Genomic DNA, 20,421 nt, shown 5'->3' on the forward strand with positions numbered 1-20,421 from the left:
CCGTTCAACGTAGTTACACATTTACTTTTGGGGAATACTAAAAGTGATTCGGTGAAGAAACAACGTAGGATTTAAACGAGAAAGAGATTGAATTATTGAGATTGATGTTAAAATAAACTTTAAACCTTTGTGTTCATTCGAACACCTGACGCCACGTGGCTCTGTGCTGTAGTTCGTATAGAATTCAAAGAGAGAGAGAGATTTAGAACTGCCCCTTAAAAAATAATTATCTCTGTTAGCCCATGCAAAGGAGAAGGTAAACGGTTTGACTTCTTGCCGCTGCTGAGTACGCGAAGCCGCGTAAGGCAGCGATGCTCGCAGACAAGATGTAGCCCACCACCAGCTTTGCCTATTTCGCCTCCCCCCATTCTGTCCTAGGTTTCCGGTTTCCGGTTTCCGGTTTCCACCTTCGTCGTGGGCGATGCTTTCGGCGATTCGGGGCCTTCGCCCTCGCCCATCGTGTTGAGGCATCTGCCCCCGTACCATGGTCGCCCCCTCTCGCCGTCGCCATGCCTTGGTGGAACCGTAAGAGCGCCGGATCGCCCTCCTCTTCTACCTCCTCCCCGTCCTCCGCCGCCTCCTCTCCCGGTGCCACCGCCCGTAGCCGCTCTAGAGACCTTCACTTCTGGACCCGCCGTGGCGATTCCCAGTGCCGACTCACCCGCCGCCCCGAGCTTCGCCACTTCAGTGATGTTGACGTAGGAGGGCTTTCCTTCGACTCGGCCACCGCCGGTCCGAGATCCGCGAGCTTACCCATCGCTTCGCCCTCCCCGGGCAACATCGACAGCAACCCGGGCCGGACTGTGTCGGCCCCTGTGCTACTGCCGTGCCCGCTTCCTTTGCCTGGGTCCGCGACGCAAGAAGCCGCATCTGCTCATCGGGATTCCGCGCATGTATCGGCTTTGGGGTTTGGGTTCCCGTCGCCTAACTCAGCGCGCTGCCGCCTTCCTTCTCCATCAGAGTTTACGAACAGATCAGAGGGTAATGAAGGGGCTTATGTGGCCACGGAAGTTTCCACTGTCGTGGAGCCATTCCATGATAGGATCTCCCCAGCTGGTGATGTCGGAAGGTGAGCTCATTTCTGATTCCCACTCAGACAACTCTATACTTGTTCAAATATACTAACAACCTTAAACTAGTATAATCAAAATCGGTGTTGACGTATGCAGAACCAATAAATGGCAATAATTCTTACTCTGACTCACTTCATGAATCAGACGATTTTAACAAGCTTATCTAATAGAAACATTGTTGATCCTTGCAAACAGTGTTAGTTGATGCTTTTTGAGTGTTCAATAACTAGGAGATAACTGAAGTAGTAACTTCAGGAAGTTTTACTGTTATTTACTGGATTTTGTTAATGTGTTATTTTTCTGTGAAAATTTATGTAGTTCTTTGTTTTTTATTCTCCCTTCAATTACTAGATAATGAGTAATACATTCCAATTTGTGATGTGTCTATCAGACTACATAACCCACCATTTTATGTTTCCCACTTTGATGATGATTTTTCTTGTAACCGCATACAATTGTTTAGTTTCCCATTAACTGGCTGCTTCAGCATTTGATAATAAAGCTTAAACATCAGCCTTCTGCAAAAGGAGCTAGGCAGATAGATCCACACCTACAATAGTTGTAAAGATGGATGAAACATAATGAAGAATAGAGCAGTTGTGTTTAATATTACTAAGAACAACTATGAAAAGGATAATTGTGACTACATAGAGATAGGTAAACTCATTTGCCTTTTCTACTCTTCACTATGAAAGCGATGCTGCATCATAATGCCATAAGAATATTGTTGTTGAAAAAACCTACCTTTCATAAATGGATCATCCTTGGCTTTCAAACTTCATTCAGCAAATATAAGCATAGTTTATTCATAAGGTCTACTTTACAATCATGAAAGATTTGTGTTATTATGATGCTCATTGAGACCTACCATGATGGGGATCGAGGAGTAACTTTGAAACAATGAGAACATAGATCAGTTGTTTTAAAATGTGTCTGTGGTCCAAGGTTAAATCTGTTTCATTTTAGATTGAAAATTTGTAGGGGTTACACATTCTTCGCCGTCTAGATGTATCTGTAGCTCAAGGTTAAATCTGTTTTGTTTTAGCTTGAAAATTCATAGGGCATGCACATTCTTTGTCATCTAACTATTGTTTTGATTTCTTCATGCTAATCTTCCCGTTACTCTTAAAACATCTTTGTATTTTCTGTTTGTGGACCTGTGAACATAGAAGTTCTCTATCACATATTTTGTGAGTTGAAGCATCTCTGAATTTGGAACATACTGCAGTATTTTGGTTTCCAGTGATCATGCAATTTCATGTCTGAATTATCATTTTTTTCTTTCTTTACATCAAGATTATATATTTTTTTCCTTTTGTGCAGTGGCACTCCAGAACTAAATCTGCTGCTGTATGATAGTTTACTTTTTTACTTGCTTCTTTGGCAGTAGGTTGCATCACCCAATTTCATCCAGTAGTTCAGAGCAGAGAGGCATCTCAATGAATGGTTTTACTTTTAGAAATCAGAGAAAGCTGTTTCAAGATCCAAATTATGCTGGCACTGCTGCCTTCAGGCTCAATATACCTTCAAAAAGTGTTCCAACAAGCGGGTTCTCAAGTCCTGTGCAAAGTCCTTTGTGTAGCCCTCGAAGATCGAGTAATGTAGATTTTTCTACTTTTGCCATTGCTACTCCAGGACAGCAGGTCTGGTCTTCTCCAGAGAGATCATCCACAGAATTGCTGTCAGCTTTCTCTCCAGAGAAAGTTGTTCAGAGTCCTGATCATTCACCATGTAACAGTCCAACAATTAGAAGTCCTGACCCAAGACCCCGGAATCTCAGTACACCTTCATCCCCTTTACACACAAAAATGTTCGGTGATAACTCTGCAGCTTCTCATGAGAATGGCGGTAATGTTAATGGACACCCACTTCCTCTTCCTCCTGGAGCTGTATCTCCTTCACACTCAGGGAATGGTGTGAAACCTGAGGCATTGAAAAGTCAGTGGAAGAAAGGAAAGCTTATTGGAAGTGGCACATTTGGGAATGTTTATGAGGCCACCAACAGGTCTGTATACTATCCTGTTTGATGTATGTGTATCAGGCCTCCTTTTACCACTTTATCAGACTTAAATTTTCAACAGGCACACAGGAGCTTTATGTGCAATGAAAGAAGTTAATATAATTCCCGATGATGCCAAATCTTCAGAATGCATAAAACAGTTGGAGCAGGTTTGGAAAAAAATGTTTTTTTTTTTTCAAAAATAAAACAAAAGAAATAGTAAGAATGCCTTGTTCTTGTATTAATTTAGGGCATTTTCAAGTAATCTTTGTATACCCATTTTGTATCTACAAAGACTTTCCTCTTTTCATTTTAGCTTGATTATTTTCATAACTTATCTTAGATAGTTGATGCTTAAATACACTTTCAATCTTAAGTGTCAAAAGGCAACATATTGTATTCAAGAGGTCATTTTAATTATTGGTTATTTATTTATTTGTGATTTAAATTACTTCATTTCTTGTTATGCAGGAAATAAAGGTTCTTAGCCAGTTTGAGCATCCAAATATTGTCCAGTACTATGGGAGTGAAACTGTAAGCTCTTTTTAATGGCTATCTTTGGTACTTATGCTAGTGTTTGAAGCTTGTTTTATATGTTACCTTTTTTATGCAGATTGATGATCAGCTTTACATATATCTAGAGTATGTTCATCCTGGCTCAATTAGTAAATATGTTCGTGATCATTGTGGGGCTATGACAGAATCAGTTGTCCGCAATTTCACTCGTCATATTCTCAAAGGGTTGGCCTACTTGCATAGTAAGAACATAATGCACAGGTCTGTATCCTTCTAGTTACTGTGAACACCCTTGGACTTCTATGGTTTAGCATGCTGTTGTACCTCCACTCATTTCTCTTCAAATGTTGACATTTTATTCAAACTGCTATCTGAGAATGGTATGTTGTGTAGGATTTATAAAAGCATTCCCTACTATATGTACAGGAGAAACCTCACTAGATTGACAGTGAGATATTTATATTATAGTCAACCATTGTAACACGTGTATTATCTTGTTAAACTTCTCAGATGGAAAAGCTGATTTCCAATTCCAAGCCTTTGTTGATTCCACATTGCAGACTCCCAGATTTCTAGATCCTGATTCAAGATATTTTTAGATTTGTTGAGATTTCCTGATTCCATCTCTTGTTTTCCAGAAGGTGAGCTCATCTCCTTGACTTCTGATTTCCATCTAGGAGAGAATCTATTCCCTCCTTTGTGGTTATGGTGTGCTTTACCCAAGTCTGGTAGGGTTGGCTTACCAGCAGGGGCCGTTGCTACCAGCCGCTGCAAGCCCTAAGTGATTCCAGATCAGCGATTTTGCTTTTTCTATTTCTACTATTGTGTTCTGATGATCTTCTCTGATCCTCCAATTTCTGATCTGTTTCCAGTTTGCCACTTTCCTCAAGCAGATCCAAGAGCTTTTATTCCAATTTGTTTCCACTTTATTTATTTACTTTTCCAATTTATATTCTATCAGAGGAAAACTAGCCTCTTCACTGGCCTTGATTCCTAGGACACTATCAGATTTCGTGTGTTTTGCTTTTCTGATTCTCGATAATCTTCTCTGCCTCTAATGGTTGAGGCTGGATTTCTTAATTGAGTGCATGATGAGTGCATCTCTTCTTCAAATCTGAATTCTTTGATTATCAAGATTTGCATTTCTACAAATATTCATTACCGATGTAGAAATTTATTCAAATTTCAACAACTTTTCTAGGGTTATTTGCAGATTTCTAAATCGATTCTGTGTCCTACTCTCTTGTTTCCCTTTCCTCACACAGATTTCAGACTAGAATTTCTAAAATGTGTTTCCAGATTGGTTTCTTTTTAAACTTTTTTCTTCAACAGATCTATATAATATATGTGTTGATTATCCATGAGCTGTGGGTTCGTCAAGTTTGCTATAGAATCATCTTTGGTAGTGGCTTTTTGTTTATCTTGAGTAGACTTCTATGGCATTGCTCTTCTATCACTATGGATCCACCTAAGGAAGTTTTCCATGATGGTATTCTAGGCAGCAATGTAGCCTTTTTTGTAGTCTTCTTCAGGCTGCATCTCGAGGGGGACTTTTTGGCTATCTGTCTTCTTTTTCCTTCCTTAAATCCCAGCCAAATTTTGTTTTCCCCCTTCTTTTAGTATATCTTATTTATCCTATTTGTGTGCTGAATATACCACCTAAAACATGAAACCTAAATGGAAAAAATACCCCGCTCTCGTTTTGCTACGTCCAGGATTGGTTGAGCTGTGCTTTTTGTCTCCAATGAATACCTTAATAGAACACAAATGTCCAATTTTCACTTTGCAAAATCTAGCAAAGAGTAGGGCACCCGAGAGAGTAGTTTGTGAAATCTCTAGTCATTCTCCTTTCACTTTATCTTGTCTCTTTATCTCTTCTCTTTTTCAGTCTAAGGTCAAAGGCATCATTGACTGTGTTTTGATCTGAGTGCTATATCAACAATTTTTAGAGCTTTGCTAACTTGAGATCAAAGGAATCATTGCTCACATACTTTATTGACTATTTTTAGAGCCTTTGCTTAACTGAGTTCCAAGGGATCATTAACTATATGCTTTGTTAACTCCTAGAGTTTTGTCATATTTGTGAATGCTTTTGCTTCATTTTGGTCAAGATGATGTTATTGCTTCAGGTTGAGGGGGCTATTGGATTTATTAGGTATTAGATATAGTAACTTTAGTGCCACATTAGCACTTCTAGCTTAAGAGTTTATCATGTCTATATATACCATGTAATACTTATTTCATGATGATGCCTATGTTGTCTCCAAATTCTACAATAACAATTTAGTAATAAAAGTAATGCTAATATGTACACCATATTGTTACCTTCAATGTATGCTACTTGTATGGTGTTGTTTAAAATTTCTTGTAACCCATTTGCTTTGTTTCACTGGCTTGTCGATTAGCTCATCTTTGATTGCTTTACCTTGCTCTGGTTTGTAGTCATGGTTTATTGCTGTTTGATCAGCTTAAATATTTGTTTGTTATATGGAGCAAATTCATGAATTAAACTTATTCAAATTATGGCAATTGGTTTTATTTTTATTTACACAACTATAATAAAAATGCAGTACATGTGATATATTTATTCTGTAGTTCTCATCTTGGCATTGCTGAACATCTGAAGTTCTGTATCTACCACTGCTTATTGACATTTTCCAGCAAAAGATGACCATGCTTTTTCTAAAGAATGCCAACACTCTTGCAGGGATATCAAAGGAGCAAATTTGCTTGTTGATGTACATGGCGTTGTCAAGTTAGCTGATTTTGGGATGGCAAAGCATGTATGCTTCTATGTTACTGCTTTTGTGTATTTATTTTTCTGTCCTCTGTCTACTGGAGTATTGTGTTTCCTTATTCTTTTTTTTTTCAAGTTTAATGGTTAGTTTATGGCAATTGCTAAAGATCTGTGAAATTTTGTTGGTTTCTTGAATATAAGAAGCATTAATTACTCCATAAAATTCAAACTACTTAGGTTGTCTCAAATATAAAATGAACCAAGGTTCAAAATTTTGAATGATGCTATAGTTTCTATTTTTTGACGGGATGAAACTGTTGGTGGCAAATTAGAGGAGGAAAGATGGCGGAGATGAAGAAAAAAAGATGAGAACACAACGATATAGCTAAATTTGGACTTTGTGAGAAAAATATAGTTATGACATTGTGTTGTACAAACATAAACTATAAAAAATTAATGAACTTGATGCACTAACATAAGATAGGTTACTTGTGCTCAATAGTATCAAATTATTTATTGGAAAGATATGGTTCTACCGTGCCATATGCTCGGTATGAAATTATTGTCACGCTCCGCACGAGTTAGGCTTATCACAATGCTAGATTCTCTCGCTGCACGTGAACTGTAACAATGCCAGAGCAAAATATATACAAAGACTAACTAATTAACTACATGCATACTTGTGAAGTAACTTCGCTAGTGTTATGTATGTATCTCAACAATTAATCTAGAGGTCAAAAACTCTAAAAGTGAGCACAAAAATGCAAAGTAGGTATATAAAAGAAGTGCATGATGTAAAATGGTGCATCTCATAAGAGTCCAAATAACAATAGATAGCGAAGGTCATAATTTTCTATACTTAACTTCATTAATCTCTTAACACAATTTATTTTAAAATTTTCTCTTAAACGGTTTTATCATTTCTCATACTTTCTCATTTATTTCTCTTACTATTATTCTTTATTTAATTTATCAATCAATCTATATATACATACTATATACAGCAGACGACTTGTAATCTATCCAGTAAAGGATGCATCATGTATATATATGGATAAACAACCTGCGATTTATCCAAAATGAAGTGCATTGTAATCACATATAAATATAAGGTGAACAAATAGCAATCCATCCGGTAAAGATGTATTGTATATATGTGGAGTGAACGGCCTACAATCTACTCAATACGAGTTACATTGCAAATATATATAAAGGGTGAACGATCTGCAATCTATCCAATAAAGATGTATCGTATATACATAGGGTGAACGATTCACAATCTACCAAATACGAAATACATTATATGCATGCACATATACGTACATATATAGGGTGAATGACTTGCAAACCATTTAAAGGGGCATCTCATATAAAAATAGGGTGAACGACCAATAATCCACCCAGTGAGGAAAATCATCTCAATTTGATCGAAGCCTATGAACGCGTGGAAAGACTCAAGAGTCCTCTTTGTGCACGGATCTAACTGCTCTATACTACAAGTAATTATGCAACACTTAGAGAGCAGAGCCGAAGCTCTAGACTACTAGTAATTACACAACTCTTTGAGGGTGGAGCAAAACTTTAAATTACTAGCCACACAACCCTTTTAGAGGGTGGAGCCGAAGCTCTAAATTACAAGTAATCACACAACTCTTAGAGGGTAGAGTCGAAGTTCTAAACTACAAGTAGTATGCAACTCTTTTAGAGGGTGGAGTTGAAGCTTTAAACAACAAATAATCACTGGCTCTTTTAAAGGGTAGAGCTGAAGTTCTAAATTACAAGTAATCACACAAATCTTTTAGTAAGGGAGAGTTTAGGGTTTAGATGTGAAAGTTAGGGTTTTGGGAAAAAAGAAAAGAAAAAGGCCGGTTCTTTGGAGAACGAGTCATGGAAGAAGTACCTTTTAATCACACTTTTGCAAAAAGGTCCAAGAAGTTTTGAAATTACAATTACACCTTTACTTTAATTAAATTTATCTATTTTAATATGTATACCAATTTAAAAAATAATTAAAAATTGAAAAGAAAAATAAATCTTTATGACATCGCTAACCTCTAATAAATTAAATTGTGCCAAAAAAATCAATTTTAAACATATATTTTATTAATTTTTCGAATTTTAAATTCTATTTAAAAAAATGAGATAATTTTTGGAAAATCTTTAGAAAATTTGCTAAAACAAACAAGTTCCCAATGTAAACATTTGAGATGTGGCTTGTTTTCAGTGGCTTTTGAAAATAACAAAGTCACGCCATAAAACAGCTTTCACCTTTGACAAATTTATAATCTAATAGTCTTTTGGATGAAATAGATTTATGATGTGAATCTTGTTGGCTACCTTATAACTAAATGCACAGGTTCAAGCATCAAACAAGTTGAATTTACAGCGTTCTATAATCTTATTGAAGCATTTTGGTTTTAGTTGATGAGTGATTTCCTCAAACTTCTCTCTTCTTTTTGTTCCTTACCCATAAATAATAATCTCTCTTATACTTTCAATTCAGGTGTCAATCACAATAAACTAACTTAAATTAAATTTATACCTTGGAAGTCAAATTTCAAACTTCCAATCATTATTGATAAAATGTGCATTAATTGGCATAAATCCAATCATTATCGCTACATCCTTTCTGTTAATGCATAGCTGTCAACATGTCAATAATCACTGCCACCCTACTTTCATATTGTTTCTAGCAATTGTACAATGACATCCCTTTTTCATATATCTTTAAAGAATCACTTTTACTTTTATTTATTAAAACCTTAAAACATGGATTGAGATTCTCAAAGAATACTCATGCACTATAATCATTCTTGCAAAGTGCATCTCCACATGAGACATTGTTTGTGTCCAGTAATATCGAGTTTTGATGATTTATCAGAATGATCCATTTTGACTTTGTTGCTCAATACGATACAAGATTTCAAACCATGATTTCTTCTAAGATTTCATTGTTAAAGGCTCATCTAAGGTATCATTAGAAGACCTTTAAATTAGCATGAGATTCTTTTTATTAAATGTTACGATAGGAATTTCCTAGGATTCTTTCCCTGTTTGCAAGTAGAATTGAAATATGAAATTTTATGAGAAAAACTAATTAAATGCATAGAATTTCAAGTAAATAGCTAATTAAATAAAATTAATCTTTTTTGAGAGGGAAGTTGCAATTATGCTAATGTGATGTGAGTCGATCTATTCTTGAAATTGCCACTAGGATTTAAGTCAATCAATCAAGTGATTGTACTTGATGCCCCTCCTTTGTAATGGGCAAGCAACTTTGCATGAGATCTACGAGACTAGCATTGAATCCCAAATCTTTTAATTTTTCATAGATAGCACCCAAGATTCTTGGACAAATTCCAATTGTACTAGCAGGGATCACTGCTTTTTTTTTTAATAATTATAATAAGTTACCACATTATCATTTTAATGGAAATAAGACGCAGTAATGATAAATACTGGATTTTAATGCAAATTTAAATATTGTGCTAGATTAGGTAAAAATGAATGGTTGCAGTAGATTTGAGAAAAACATTAAAACTTATGCTATATTTCATATATTTACCAATTAAATAACTGTTTTAAAAAAATATATATATAAGAAGAGATAGACACCCCTTATTTCTAGGTCTCAAAACGCCCTAGTCTTTATATGTTACTTCAACTGACAAGAAATATGTACTGTTCGTAATGTGCTTTAGGATTTTAGCACTAATCAAATACATCACTTGTTTTTGGATTTTAGCACTAATCTCAGTCTTCTCTTACATCGTACATGTCATATGTAATTATGTTTCCCAGTATGTACATGCATGCCTTCACACCCTGATATCCATTGACAAGTATATCCTTTCTTGCAAGTATAGTTCAGTGTTCTTTTTGTTTGCAGATTTTTTACTTATGCTGATTTAACTGACAGTTTCTTTTTTGGTCTGTTGAACAGCTGAGCGGTGTAGCAGGGGCTCTTTCATTAAAAGGATCACCGTATTGGATGGCTCCTGAGGTAATTTTCTAGGTTGTGATCATTTCCTATTGGTTGTGTTATTGAAGTTGATATTTATTCTTTTACTTTTTATTAGATACAAGGAGATACTGAATGCCAAAAATAGTTTCTCTTAGCTTGTTTCTGCCTTGTGAAAAAAGAAAAATTTAAAGAATTCTTTTTTCTTTGCTCAGTGAACATAAAATAGCTTTTCACCTCATCTTGCTTGATGATACAACTATGTTGATAAATGGACAAATTTATGTAGTAATGATATTGACATGATTTAGCGTCAATAACATATTCCTTGCTCTATTTTCATACTAATTCTTCCTTATCAATTATATTCTTCAAATAACATATTCGATCAGCCTAACTAGGTAGGTTGGATAGGCCATTTGGATTGGAGAATTAATCAATTAGCGCTTGTTATTGGTTTCCATATTCTATTGCTTGTTTATTCCATTTCATGAACTAAATGCACCATAAATAAAATCTCAAAGTTGATAATTGCCTTATTAGGATTGTAGATAAGTTTTGGTAGAAATTTAATTTAATTTGGTTTTTTCCTAGTTCATAATTTTGTTTATTTCATAGTATTACTAGGGGCTTGTAGGTATACAGTTTTATTTCCTTTCTTAAGTATTGCTAGTTTATTTTCGATTTTGTATAGGTTAGAGTCTTTTAAAAGGAACCTTAATCCTCTCATATTAATCATCTTTGCATAACAAGGTTTCCTCTTTATGAGGTTTCGTCCAATGTGTGGAAACATTTATTTCTATATAACATTGTTGATTTCTTGTGATATACCAAGTAGTATTAGATTTCTTTGTGAGTTTGGATCTGTCTCCTTCTATATAACATTGTTCTACCTAAGGCCCGTTTTACTTGTAAAGATAGAAATCAGGGAAGGTAGATATGAAGAGAATATATATATTAGGTGAGGAAGCAAGCTTAATTTTTTTCAACCTCATGTTATTTATTAGAATAGTGAAAGTGGAGTGTTGTTATTTTGGAAGGAAGTAGAGAAGATAGGATCATGAAAATAGATAATGAGAATTTTAACTATGATATTAATCATGTCTTATAGAAAAAAGGGTAAATTGGCCATTTTTTGTTTTAAATCTATCACTTTTCACTTTCTTGATACTTTTGGGATGATCGGATTGGTATGATTTTAAATTCATCTGTTATCTTTCTTCCCTAAGATCCAGGTAAACAGAATATTTTGTCATCTTTTGTACTTCCACTCCTAGATTTTCCCCCCTAACTTTCTCTCGAATTAAACAGGCCCTAAGATCCTTATAATTGTAATCATCATAGTACTGTTAATTCGAGTTTCCTAAAACCAGAACTTCATACATATATAGTTGATGCATAACTATGAGAATGCAGCTAACCTAAATGGATGCAGTATGTTCTCAGTTGCTTGTTTCATCACAACTATTCAACAATAGATAAGAATAATCCTACATCAGCATTTGAAAGAGAAGCTAATGCACAAGATAAAGGGAGTTTTCTTTCCAACAATGTTGAGAATTTCACAAGATGTTTAGACGATTTTACGGCAAAATTGTATATTTTTGGTTTCTACACATGCATTGCTTGATAGGATATTCTGGTGATGTTTTAAAGTCAAATTTCTATACATTGTATGTAAAGTTGCCTTTTGACTAGTTTTTTCTGTTAGAATCGGACTCTATTTACCCCTTTTGTGCTTATGTACACTTTGAGTTGACCCTTGATACTATTGACCATGTCTACAAATTTTCAGAAATAATCGCACTTGGATCCATAGTTCCATACCCACGTTGGATTTCTACTTATGCTGTCAGAATAACAGTTTGTTTTTGGTAGTTGAATGATATTTATTATTTGGGTAAGGAGACAGTGAGTAACATAGATATTTTGTAGTCGATTGATATTTGTTATTCGGGAAGGAGACGGCCAAAAGCCTGCACCATATGTATTGGTAGGACAATTAAAAACACAAGCCAGGAATTAAATAGACAAAGGTCTCAAGGTAGGACCAGTTTATTCGGTTCACTCAACACAGCCCATGGATGTTAGGATCCCACAAAGCCATTAGAAAAGAATCCCTAAGACAAGCTCACACATGCCACTGGCAGACCATTACGAGCCTAAATAGGTACTCAAGCCAGCAAACTCATAATCTGCACAAGCCACTCACCACCACCACTATTGGAATGCATACAAACAGTCTGGGAATACAATAGCCCCTTGGTTTTGAAGCTTCCACAAATGAAGCAAAATCCATCAATGTCAGTTGGAGAAGACACCCTTAGACTCAAGGTGCCTGTCGCAAGTGGGCACAATACCCAACAAATTGATGCCGATTTGCATCACAAGAGCGAAGAAGGGAGAGGTTTGACCTGACCTTTCATGGCCACATGATACAGCAGCTGTGATATCTTTTAGATATCTATTGCAACCGCTCTGCTCCATAGGAGGATGAAAATGAGCATGAGGGCACCGAGGCCTACTTCTGATTTTGTTTATTTGACAGTTAACACCCATTGGACATGGGATTATATTTGTTTCTTAAGCACCTAGTAAGCAGGTAAAGCCTTGTTTTTTTACTTTGAAGGGGAGTTTTGGTGTAATGGTAAAGTTGTTGTTTGACCCGGTAGTCACTGGTTCGAGTTGCAAAAACAGCCTCTTGCAATGCAGGATAAGGCTGCGTACAATAGGCCCTTCTCCGGGATCTCATATTGGTGGGAACTTCGTGCATCCTGCCCTTAATAACACAGTTCAAATATTATTATTTTCAAAATTTGATCTAAAGTTTTAGTACTGACAAAACAAAGACTTTGAGATGCCTTTCTCAACTAACCTAACATCCATTTTATACATGTTTAATATACATCAATTATTAATTGTTTAACCTATTTCCTCTATTTAGGTTATGCATGCAACGATGAACAAAGATATTGGCTATGATCTTGCTGTTGATATTTGGAGCTTGGGTTGCACTATTATTGAGATGTTTACAGGCAAACAACCTTGGAATGGTTTAGAAGGGGTAATTTTTCTCATACATGCCTAGTTATTTGCAGTTAGACGCGTGTTTATTTTTCACCAATCAAACCATCATATAAATTTTCTTGCAAATGTTTGTAAAGATAATATTATCCAACATAAAGATACAAATTACAATTTCTTATTGGTTTTTGATTGCCGATAATTTTTCCTATTTAATATTATTATATTTCACAATCCAAATTAACAGGATTCTTGTGCTATGAACTACCTTTCATAATAATGATTGTTTTGGAAAATGAATTGTTTCTGGTGTTCCTGATATTTGATAGGGCATAATGAGCAAATTTACAGTTGGAATTGCAAACATATATTGAGCAGTATAATGAACGTGTCTGCAGATCCAATAACCACAAGTGTTAGTTTAAATTATTTTTTTGTTAACTATGCCAACTTATTTCCAGAACTTGCCTTCTTCCAGATGCTGGTTTTGCCCATAATATTTACATTATTGTATTGATAATAACATCAGATACGACGAGGGTAGTAGACAAGGAAGTAAGGTTGATGACTAAGTTTTCCTTGGTGGCTCCTTTCTGGCTAAGTTAATATCTGTGAGGTCAAGGAGCAGGAGTCACTGTTGGTTAATATGAAATGGGAGATCAGCTAGTTCCATGACACCAAGCTGCCTAGTATACTTTTCACTCATATTCTTATCAGACCTGTTCAGGATTAGAGAAATCATTTTTGATTGTTTATGAATTGACAAAATGACACAATGGAAACTATTTCCTTTGTCACTGTCTAAATTTTAGTATGATTGGGTTTATAGCTCCCTTTTCTTGCTATAATAATCTTATCCTAATTTTCTCTATACCTGGTTCTCTTAGGACTGGCAGCTGGACTTAGAACATGTTATACCCTCAAAGACAACCTTCGCTCATACCTTTCTAAACACGTGATAAGCTTCATGTCTTTTCTTGTCCTTAGTTGGATCTTACATTTAAATTTTCATTGGTTCTTTCAGCATATTGCTACTTTGAAATGTGTTTCTTTTGGTATCACTTGCTATACCACTACCAAGGTAGCTGAACTTTTGTAAATTCCCAAACATTATTTTTCCCCTTTTTTGTACTACAGAGTTGAGAACATCAGCATGGTTGTGCTTACATGGATTATTTATAGGTCACTTTTGTAAAACTGATATATGAAACATAGATTCTAAGTGAGTGAATAAGTAAGATGGATAAATATGAAATTCTTGAAAATAAATTTTTAGAAATGTTAGATCTCTTATTCAACAAGAAGATATTATGAAGATATCATTAATGAATAGGATATATAGTGGGCATGTGAGCTGGAAAATCTGGGGTCTTATATGACTGCCATGTGCCTCGTAGGTTATGTAAAATTTTGTGACACAGTGGGTAGGTTTTTCATTTCTGTTGATTTGTCTTAAGTTGTTAGAATCTATAAAAAGTTGAAGTTTCAAGGATGAGAATGCTAAGATGACCTATGCAGTTACTGGAAAAGGCAAAATAAAAAGTTATTGTCAAGAGTAAATAAGAGGTCTGATACTACATCTTTGCATTGAGTTCAATGGAGAAGTAAGATACATAGCCATTTCCAAATAGTCAGGGTTAACATGTCTTGATAATGATGCTGAAAGTGACGGTAGTTGTAACTTGTAAGTCAAAAAAAGGAAAAAAAAGCGCAAAAAGATATCAAGTTTCATTCAAAGAATTACACACTGGATATTCCAGTTGTCAAAGAAATTACCTAACTGAATGAATTAGGACAGTTTGATAATAATAATTTGCAATGTGGTCAATGGTATTTAAAAGTAAAAAAGTGCATGTTGATTAGATAGCAAGCTTCATTCAAAGAATTAAAGTTCCACTGGATATTCCAGTTCTCTAAGCAATTAGCTGATTGGTGAACTGAGCATTCATCTGATGCTTAGTGAATGGTGCCTATATTTAACTTAAAGATATTGACTTAGCAAAAGATTTGTTTAATGTGTTACATTTAATTCTTCTCAGAGAATTATACATTCTTTAAATTGCTGATTGATCTTTTATGGTGCACTTTTATTTTGGTTCATGGGGATATGATTTGATTTGGTTATGTTAACAACAGGCCGCAGCTATGTTCAAAGTCTTGCATAAGGACCCGCCAATACCTGAATCATTGTCTGATGAGGGCAAAGACTTTCTGCGATCCTGCTTTCGTAGGAATCCTGCCACAAGGCCAACTGCCTTCAAGTTGCTTGAACATCCATTCATATGGCCCTCCCACTATAACTACAATAGCCTTGGTAATCTCCAAGGGCTTGCAGGAAGTAAAACAACTGTAAGTCTGGGTGTTATTCAACTAGTTTTACCAATAATCCTTGCTTTATCATTTCAAATTAAATAAGTCTTATCACATCATGATAGGAAAACACTGCCAGCCCAAGAGAGAAAAGTAAATCACGAAGTGAGCTGTGTGTTAAAGGAAAAAGCTCGTGCAATGGGTAAGCTTGATGTTTGCTTGATATAGAATGATTGTTTAATTTGTTCTCATTCAAATGTTACAATTTTTCCACTTCAGGGAAAATAGTCACTGTCATCTAGAAACTTCTGAGACAGCAGTTCCTACTGTATCACGTTCTGTTCCTGAGAGTACTCCAGGCTTGGTGTCACCACAGCCAAGTCATAGTAGATTGAGCTCAGCTAGCAATCCTGCAAATACTCTGAACGGCGTGCTGTTGGATACAGGAAATTTCCAGCTGTATGCATTACCCAAGCCACATGAGAAAGTTCACTAGAACGACGTTTAAGCTTTCGTGCAGCATTGTGCCAAACTTACTGGACGAATCCCAAGATTCTGTATTCCCATGGCTTCAAAATGAAACAAAGACTGCAAGGATTCAATGTTGGGGCCGCTCAATGCATTTACCCCTTCATTTCCATGGTGCTTCTTCATCATAGGTTAATGTAGGAATTATCATTAACCATGAGCTTACATTTTCTGTTTTTTTTTTTTTTGACCTTTAGATCCTCAGAATTAGCTTGCTTCAACCTGCTGATAGTAATCTGGGAAACATTCACCGTCACTGTAAATTTATTGTATTCTAGCACTTCATCAAGGGTGGCAATTGCGTCAAATCCCAGTTGTAGAAGTTTTTAGAATATTGTAAGAGCAAAATGTAGTGATTTTAATAGTGAATGTAGCAATTAACAGGAATTGATGGTGATATCCTAAAATATAATAACATTGCTTACGTTGCAGTGTTTGCGCATGTTGATAACTGCTTTAGATTGCAGAAGCTATGTTTGGTTTCGTCCACGTTGAAGTAGCATTAATATGAAGCATTTAAGCGTGATTTTATCACAGATCATGCTGGTTTATTCGTACAGTTTTAACTATCAAACTAGAAAACCCCATTGTGAATGTAGCAGATGCAAAACAAGTATCAGCTGCGTTTATATTGATGTCTAGGGATTAAGACCCTGTTTGATAGGACATGGAAGGAAGTGGAAGAAATTCTCTGCCATCTGTTCTAATTAACGAACAAGCAGAATAATAAGAGCCTGGTGTCAGCCGAGGACCTGGCCAAATCGACAGCCACAAACTTGGCCAAACCGTGAACTTGACAACGATATTAATCAAAGCAACTACAAATTCAATAAGACAGTTGTAAATTTAAGGTGTCTTTAGGTATGCTCCTCTTACCAAATATCTGTAACTCATTTTCTTGCTTCATGTGATGCCAGTTTCTGTCAACAGCATTGGTCGATGGACCTACTCATCAATCTTTGATAGACAACATAGAGCTAGTAAGAACATATGGAAATGGACTGGAAGATCTAACCACCTCTACACAGTACTCACCCAGGGAACGGTGTATCCATGGGCATCTCATGCATCTCAGCACCTGCAGTAGGATTCCAATTTAACTGGAATGCTTGGCCATGCTGCAACTGCTTCCCTGCAAAAGTGTGGTTTACTTTCAAAACCAGCAGACAAATTCTCCAGGAGATGGTGAACATCAAGGCATTTAATGACCTTGTTGAGGTTGATTCTCCATGATGCACAAGGGCTCTAGTATTCCTGTGAAAGATAGAGGAACATAAAGTGGCACACCACATATGAACTGAAAAAAAAAAACTTATATCATCTTACACACACACACACATCCTTAATATATATATATATATGGTTATGGTAGCAGTAAGCTTAATTGGTTTACATCATCTTAGGTGTTCAATTTATTTTTATATATTTTTTTCTATGATTTGTTCAATTTTAAGATTTATATTATTTGTAGCAGTCTTAGTTTATTTCTCTCCGAATTGCTAGCTCTATAGTATTAAATGTAGCATTCCTTTTTAAATCTTCAATAGTTTTCGACCATATAATAGTTTTAGCTTAAATAATTACATAGATTTAAGTTACTCTAGATTTAGCGATTAGAACTTGATGACTACCTGTGATCCCTAGACTCTTTAAACTCGTTATATGTTATTATTATTTTCTAATTTAATTAGAATAGTTTAGGACTAGATAATAATTTTGGCCAAAAGTATTATATAAACCTAAGTTATTCTATATTTATAAACAAATACTCCTCTACCTCTACGTTCTTTCCTATGTGTTCCTGATAGCCTCTAGATTAATGATTTGTCTTTATTTCATAATATAAAATGACTTCAAGATCTTTATAATTAGTTAATAGTTCTTTCATCGATAATAGAAGCAATGTCTCTTTCAATTTAGATCCGTTAGACCTAACAAAAGATAAATAGAATTCTATTAATTTTTATGGGTTTTCAATATCCAACATTGAAGATTTTATCCAAAATATATGAAGCTTGCTAGTTCATCTCCCAAAATGATCGCTCCAAAAAGATAAAAAGAAAAAAAAAGTTGTTCAAATTTTACCAAAAGTGGTAACAACTAAGCGCGAAGAACTTGACAGTGAACAATATGCGTCTGGCCACCGCTGCGGCCTGCGATGGTCGATAACAAGTTGGTGACAAACGTTTTGATCTGCCCTTTGCCGGCGATCGTCTCCCATCTCTCCTCCCCGCTTCCATTTCCGCCGCCATCTCGCACCACGTCCACCAGAGTGATGCTCATGTTATTCCTCACGATGCACAGCTTCCCCATGAGAGGAACCAGAGCCGCCGCCTCCACAGCTCGCGAGCTCCCCAGATGCGCCTTGCTGTCCGTCCCTCTCCTCCACGAATCCGTGGCCGCCTCGTACACCCTCAGCCTGCATCCGTCCTTGCAATCCAACGCGAAGAGCTTGCCGTCGATGCAAACAGAGGGGTTCCTCCACCCACTCACCATGCCGTCGAACACGCTCTCCCAGGCGTCGCTTTCCGGCGCGTAGACTTCGCTGAGAACCTGCTGCTGGGGACCGAGTCCTTTCAGGAACCATTTCCCTTGGTAGATGACGCCGACCAGCGGCACCATCGGGCTGCTCAACTCGGCGATGAACGACCACCTGTTCTTGCTCGGGTCGTACACCTCCGCCGACCGGAGAGAGCGGCTGACGCCTTCGCTCTCCCCTCCGGCGACGTACAGGCGGTTGTCGATGACGCAGGAGCCGAAGAATTGTCGGCGCCGGAGCAAGTCCGGCGCGCGGTGCCACTTGTTGGTCCTGGCATTGTAGTAGATCACCCTCCTCATCGAGCCCTTCCGAGGGTCTCTGCCGCCGAAGAGGTAGAGATGGCAGCCACTCAGCACGGCGCAACCGAACCCCACGGCCTGGGAGTAGTCTTTGGGGATGGGAGGGAGCGGGCGCCACAGCTGGTGGACGGGATCGAAGGCCTCCCAAGAAATCCGGCCGTCTCGACCGTCTCTTTTGATGACGTAGAGCCATTCCTCGGCGAGGCCGAGGCTCCTGCGCAGGGAGTAGAAGTAGTTGCCGGAGAGCAGGCGCTGCCACCGCCTGCAGACCAGTCTTAGCTTCCGGTGATCGGCGCGGGGGACGCGGACGAGGCAGGCGACGGCGAGGTCGTCGGGAAGGCCGGGCAGCAGAGCCGATTGACGTCGGCTTCTTTCCCGTAGCTCCGGAGGCCTGGCAGCGGCCGCAGTTCTCACAGGATGGATCGAGGTTCTGATGCTTGGCTGAACGCAGAGGTTTGTGGTCGGCACATACTTTTTGGCTCCGCTTACTGTCCTGAATCCTGCGTCTGCTCTACACAGGCACGCTGAGCTATCGACCTGCCAATCAAGCCATGATTTTGCAAACAAAGTTACGGCACAATGATCAAGAACACATCAGAAGAAGAGAGGGAAAGCAGGAAGGATAAGGAAGGGAAGAACTGACGGCCAGAGGAGGATGATTCCTTCTCAATCGAGCTTCTCCATCCCTACTCATCGTTTCAAAACCTTCTGCTTTGCTCTCTCTCTCTCTCTCTGTTCTACATGTAGAAGAAGAAGCTCTTACAAGTCTTGTTGACCAATTGCCCTGCTCCTCAAGCAAAGTTTTGTCGCCACAGGTTATTAACCAGGTCGACTCCAGTCAACTGTTTAGTGCAGTCATTTGGGGGCAAGGTAGGAGTTATCGGCTGAGGCCTCCTCCTCCGTCTCCTCCTCCTCCTCCCACCGGCTTAATAATTAATCGAAGGCATGGATGATGGGAGAAATGAATGCTTGTGGGGATGGGCACAGAACTGAACCACCAGGCACTGCGGGGACGGTGGAGGGATAAATGACGATGAGCCAAGCAGGGTGAGAGAGAGAGAGAGAGAGAGAGAGATGTATGTGGATGTCCCGTTGCGGCCATGGGGAATCGTTGGGAAGAAAAAGGTACAAAGAGACAAATAGATTGAAAAGAGCAGGGGAATTTGATATCAGGCGGGGGGGTCACCATTAACATCTCCAAGCTTCTGCCACCTCTGTTCTCTACTCATTTGTTATTTATTTATTTATTTTTTGGAGAAGCCTCATAGTTTTTATTGAGTTTTAAATCAGCAAAATTTGTAATTTCTATTGTTTGAACATGACCAACAATCAAGTTGCCATAAATCATCTATTGTTTGAACTAGACTTAAATTTATTGTTCTTGCAAGTTTAGGCCCTTAAACTACCGCTGCAAGAAGGGATGAAATTCTAAGTT

General features: G+C 37.4%; 2 protein-coding genes across 5 annotated transcripts; one reads left to right on the plus strand and one right to left on the minus strand.

Moving 5' to 3' along the window:
• The first annotated feature begins 395 nt into the window (after positions 1-395).
• On the plus strand, positions 396-16,470 carry LOC141820359 (mitogen-activated protein kinase kinase kinase 5-like). Of its 3 annotated transcripts, XR_012601129.1 has the most exons (12): positions 396-1,069; positions 2,461-3,078; positions 3,155-3,242; positions 3,544-3,606; positions 3,686-3,849; positions 6,296-6,371; positions 10,269-10,328; positions 13,231-13,350; positions 15,447-15,659; positions 15,746-15,822; positions 15,900-16,262; positions 16,346-16,470. XR_012601129.1 is itself a non-coding variant. In XM_074707652.1 (11 exons), the coding sequence occupies exons 1-11, from the start codon at positions 510-512 to the stop codon at positions 16,114-16,116; spliced, it is 2,256 nt and encodes a 751-aa protein (XP_074563753.1). In that variant the 5' UTR covers positions 396-509; the 3' UTR covers positions 16,117-16,470. The 3 variants fall into 3 exon arrangements, 2 of the variants coding, with proteins under 2 accessions (XP_074563753.1, XP_074563754.1); XM_074707652.1 differs by having other exon boundaries at positions 15,900-16,470; XM_074707653.1 differs by having other exon boundaries at positions 2,464-3,078; positions 15,900-16,470.
• A 1,620-nt stretch (positions 16,471-18,090) lies between these two features.
• On the minus strand, positions 18,091-20,047 carry LOC141820346 (F-box/kelch-repeat protein At1g55270-like). 2 transcript variants are annotated; one of them, XM_074707642.1, is made up of 2 exons: positions 19,633-20,047; positions 18,091-19,523 (listed from the first exon to the last, which is right to left on the minus strand). In XM_074707642.1, the coding sequence occupies exons 1-2, from the start codon at positions 19,678-19,680 to the stop codon at positions 18,249-18,251; spliced, it is 1,323 nt and encodes a 440-aa protein (XP_074563743.1). In that variant the 5' UTR covers positions 19,681-20,047; the 3' UTR covers positions 18,091-18,248. The 2 variants fall into 2 exon arrangements, with proteins under 2 accessions (XP_074563743.1, XP_074563742.1); XM_074707641.1 differs by having other exon boundaries at positions 19,630-20,047.
• Between the last annotated feature and the right edge of the window lie 374 nt (positions 20,048-20,421).

The sequence above is a fragment of the Curcuma longa genome, unplaced genomic scaffold (assembly GCF_044706935.1).
Source record: "Curcuma longa cultivar G26 ecotype Majalengka, Jawa Barat unplaced genomic scaffold, ITB_CL_G26_1.1 utg3290_np1212_1714210_RagTag, whole genome shotgun sequence".
In the NCBI taxonomy this organism is placed as follows: domain Eukaryota; kingdom Viridiplantae; phylum Streptophyta; class Magnoliopsida; order Zingiberales; family Zingiberaceae; genus Curcuma; species Curcuma longa.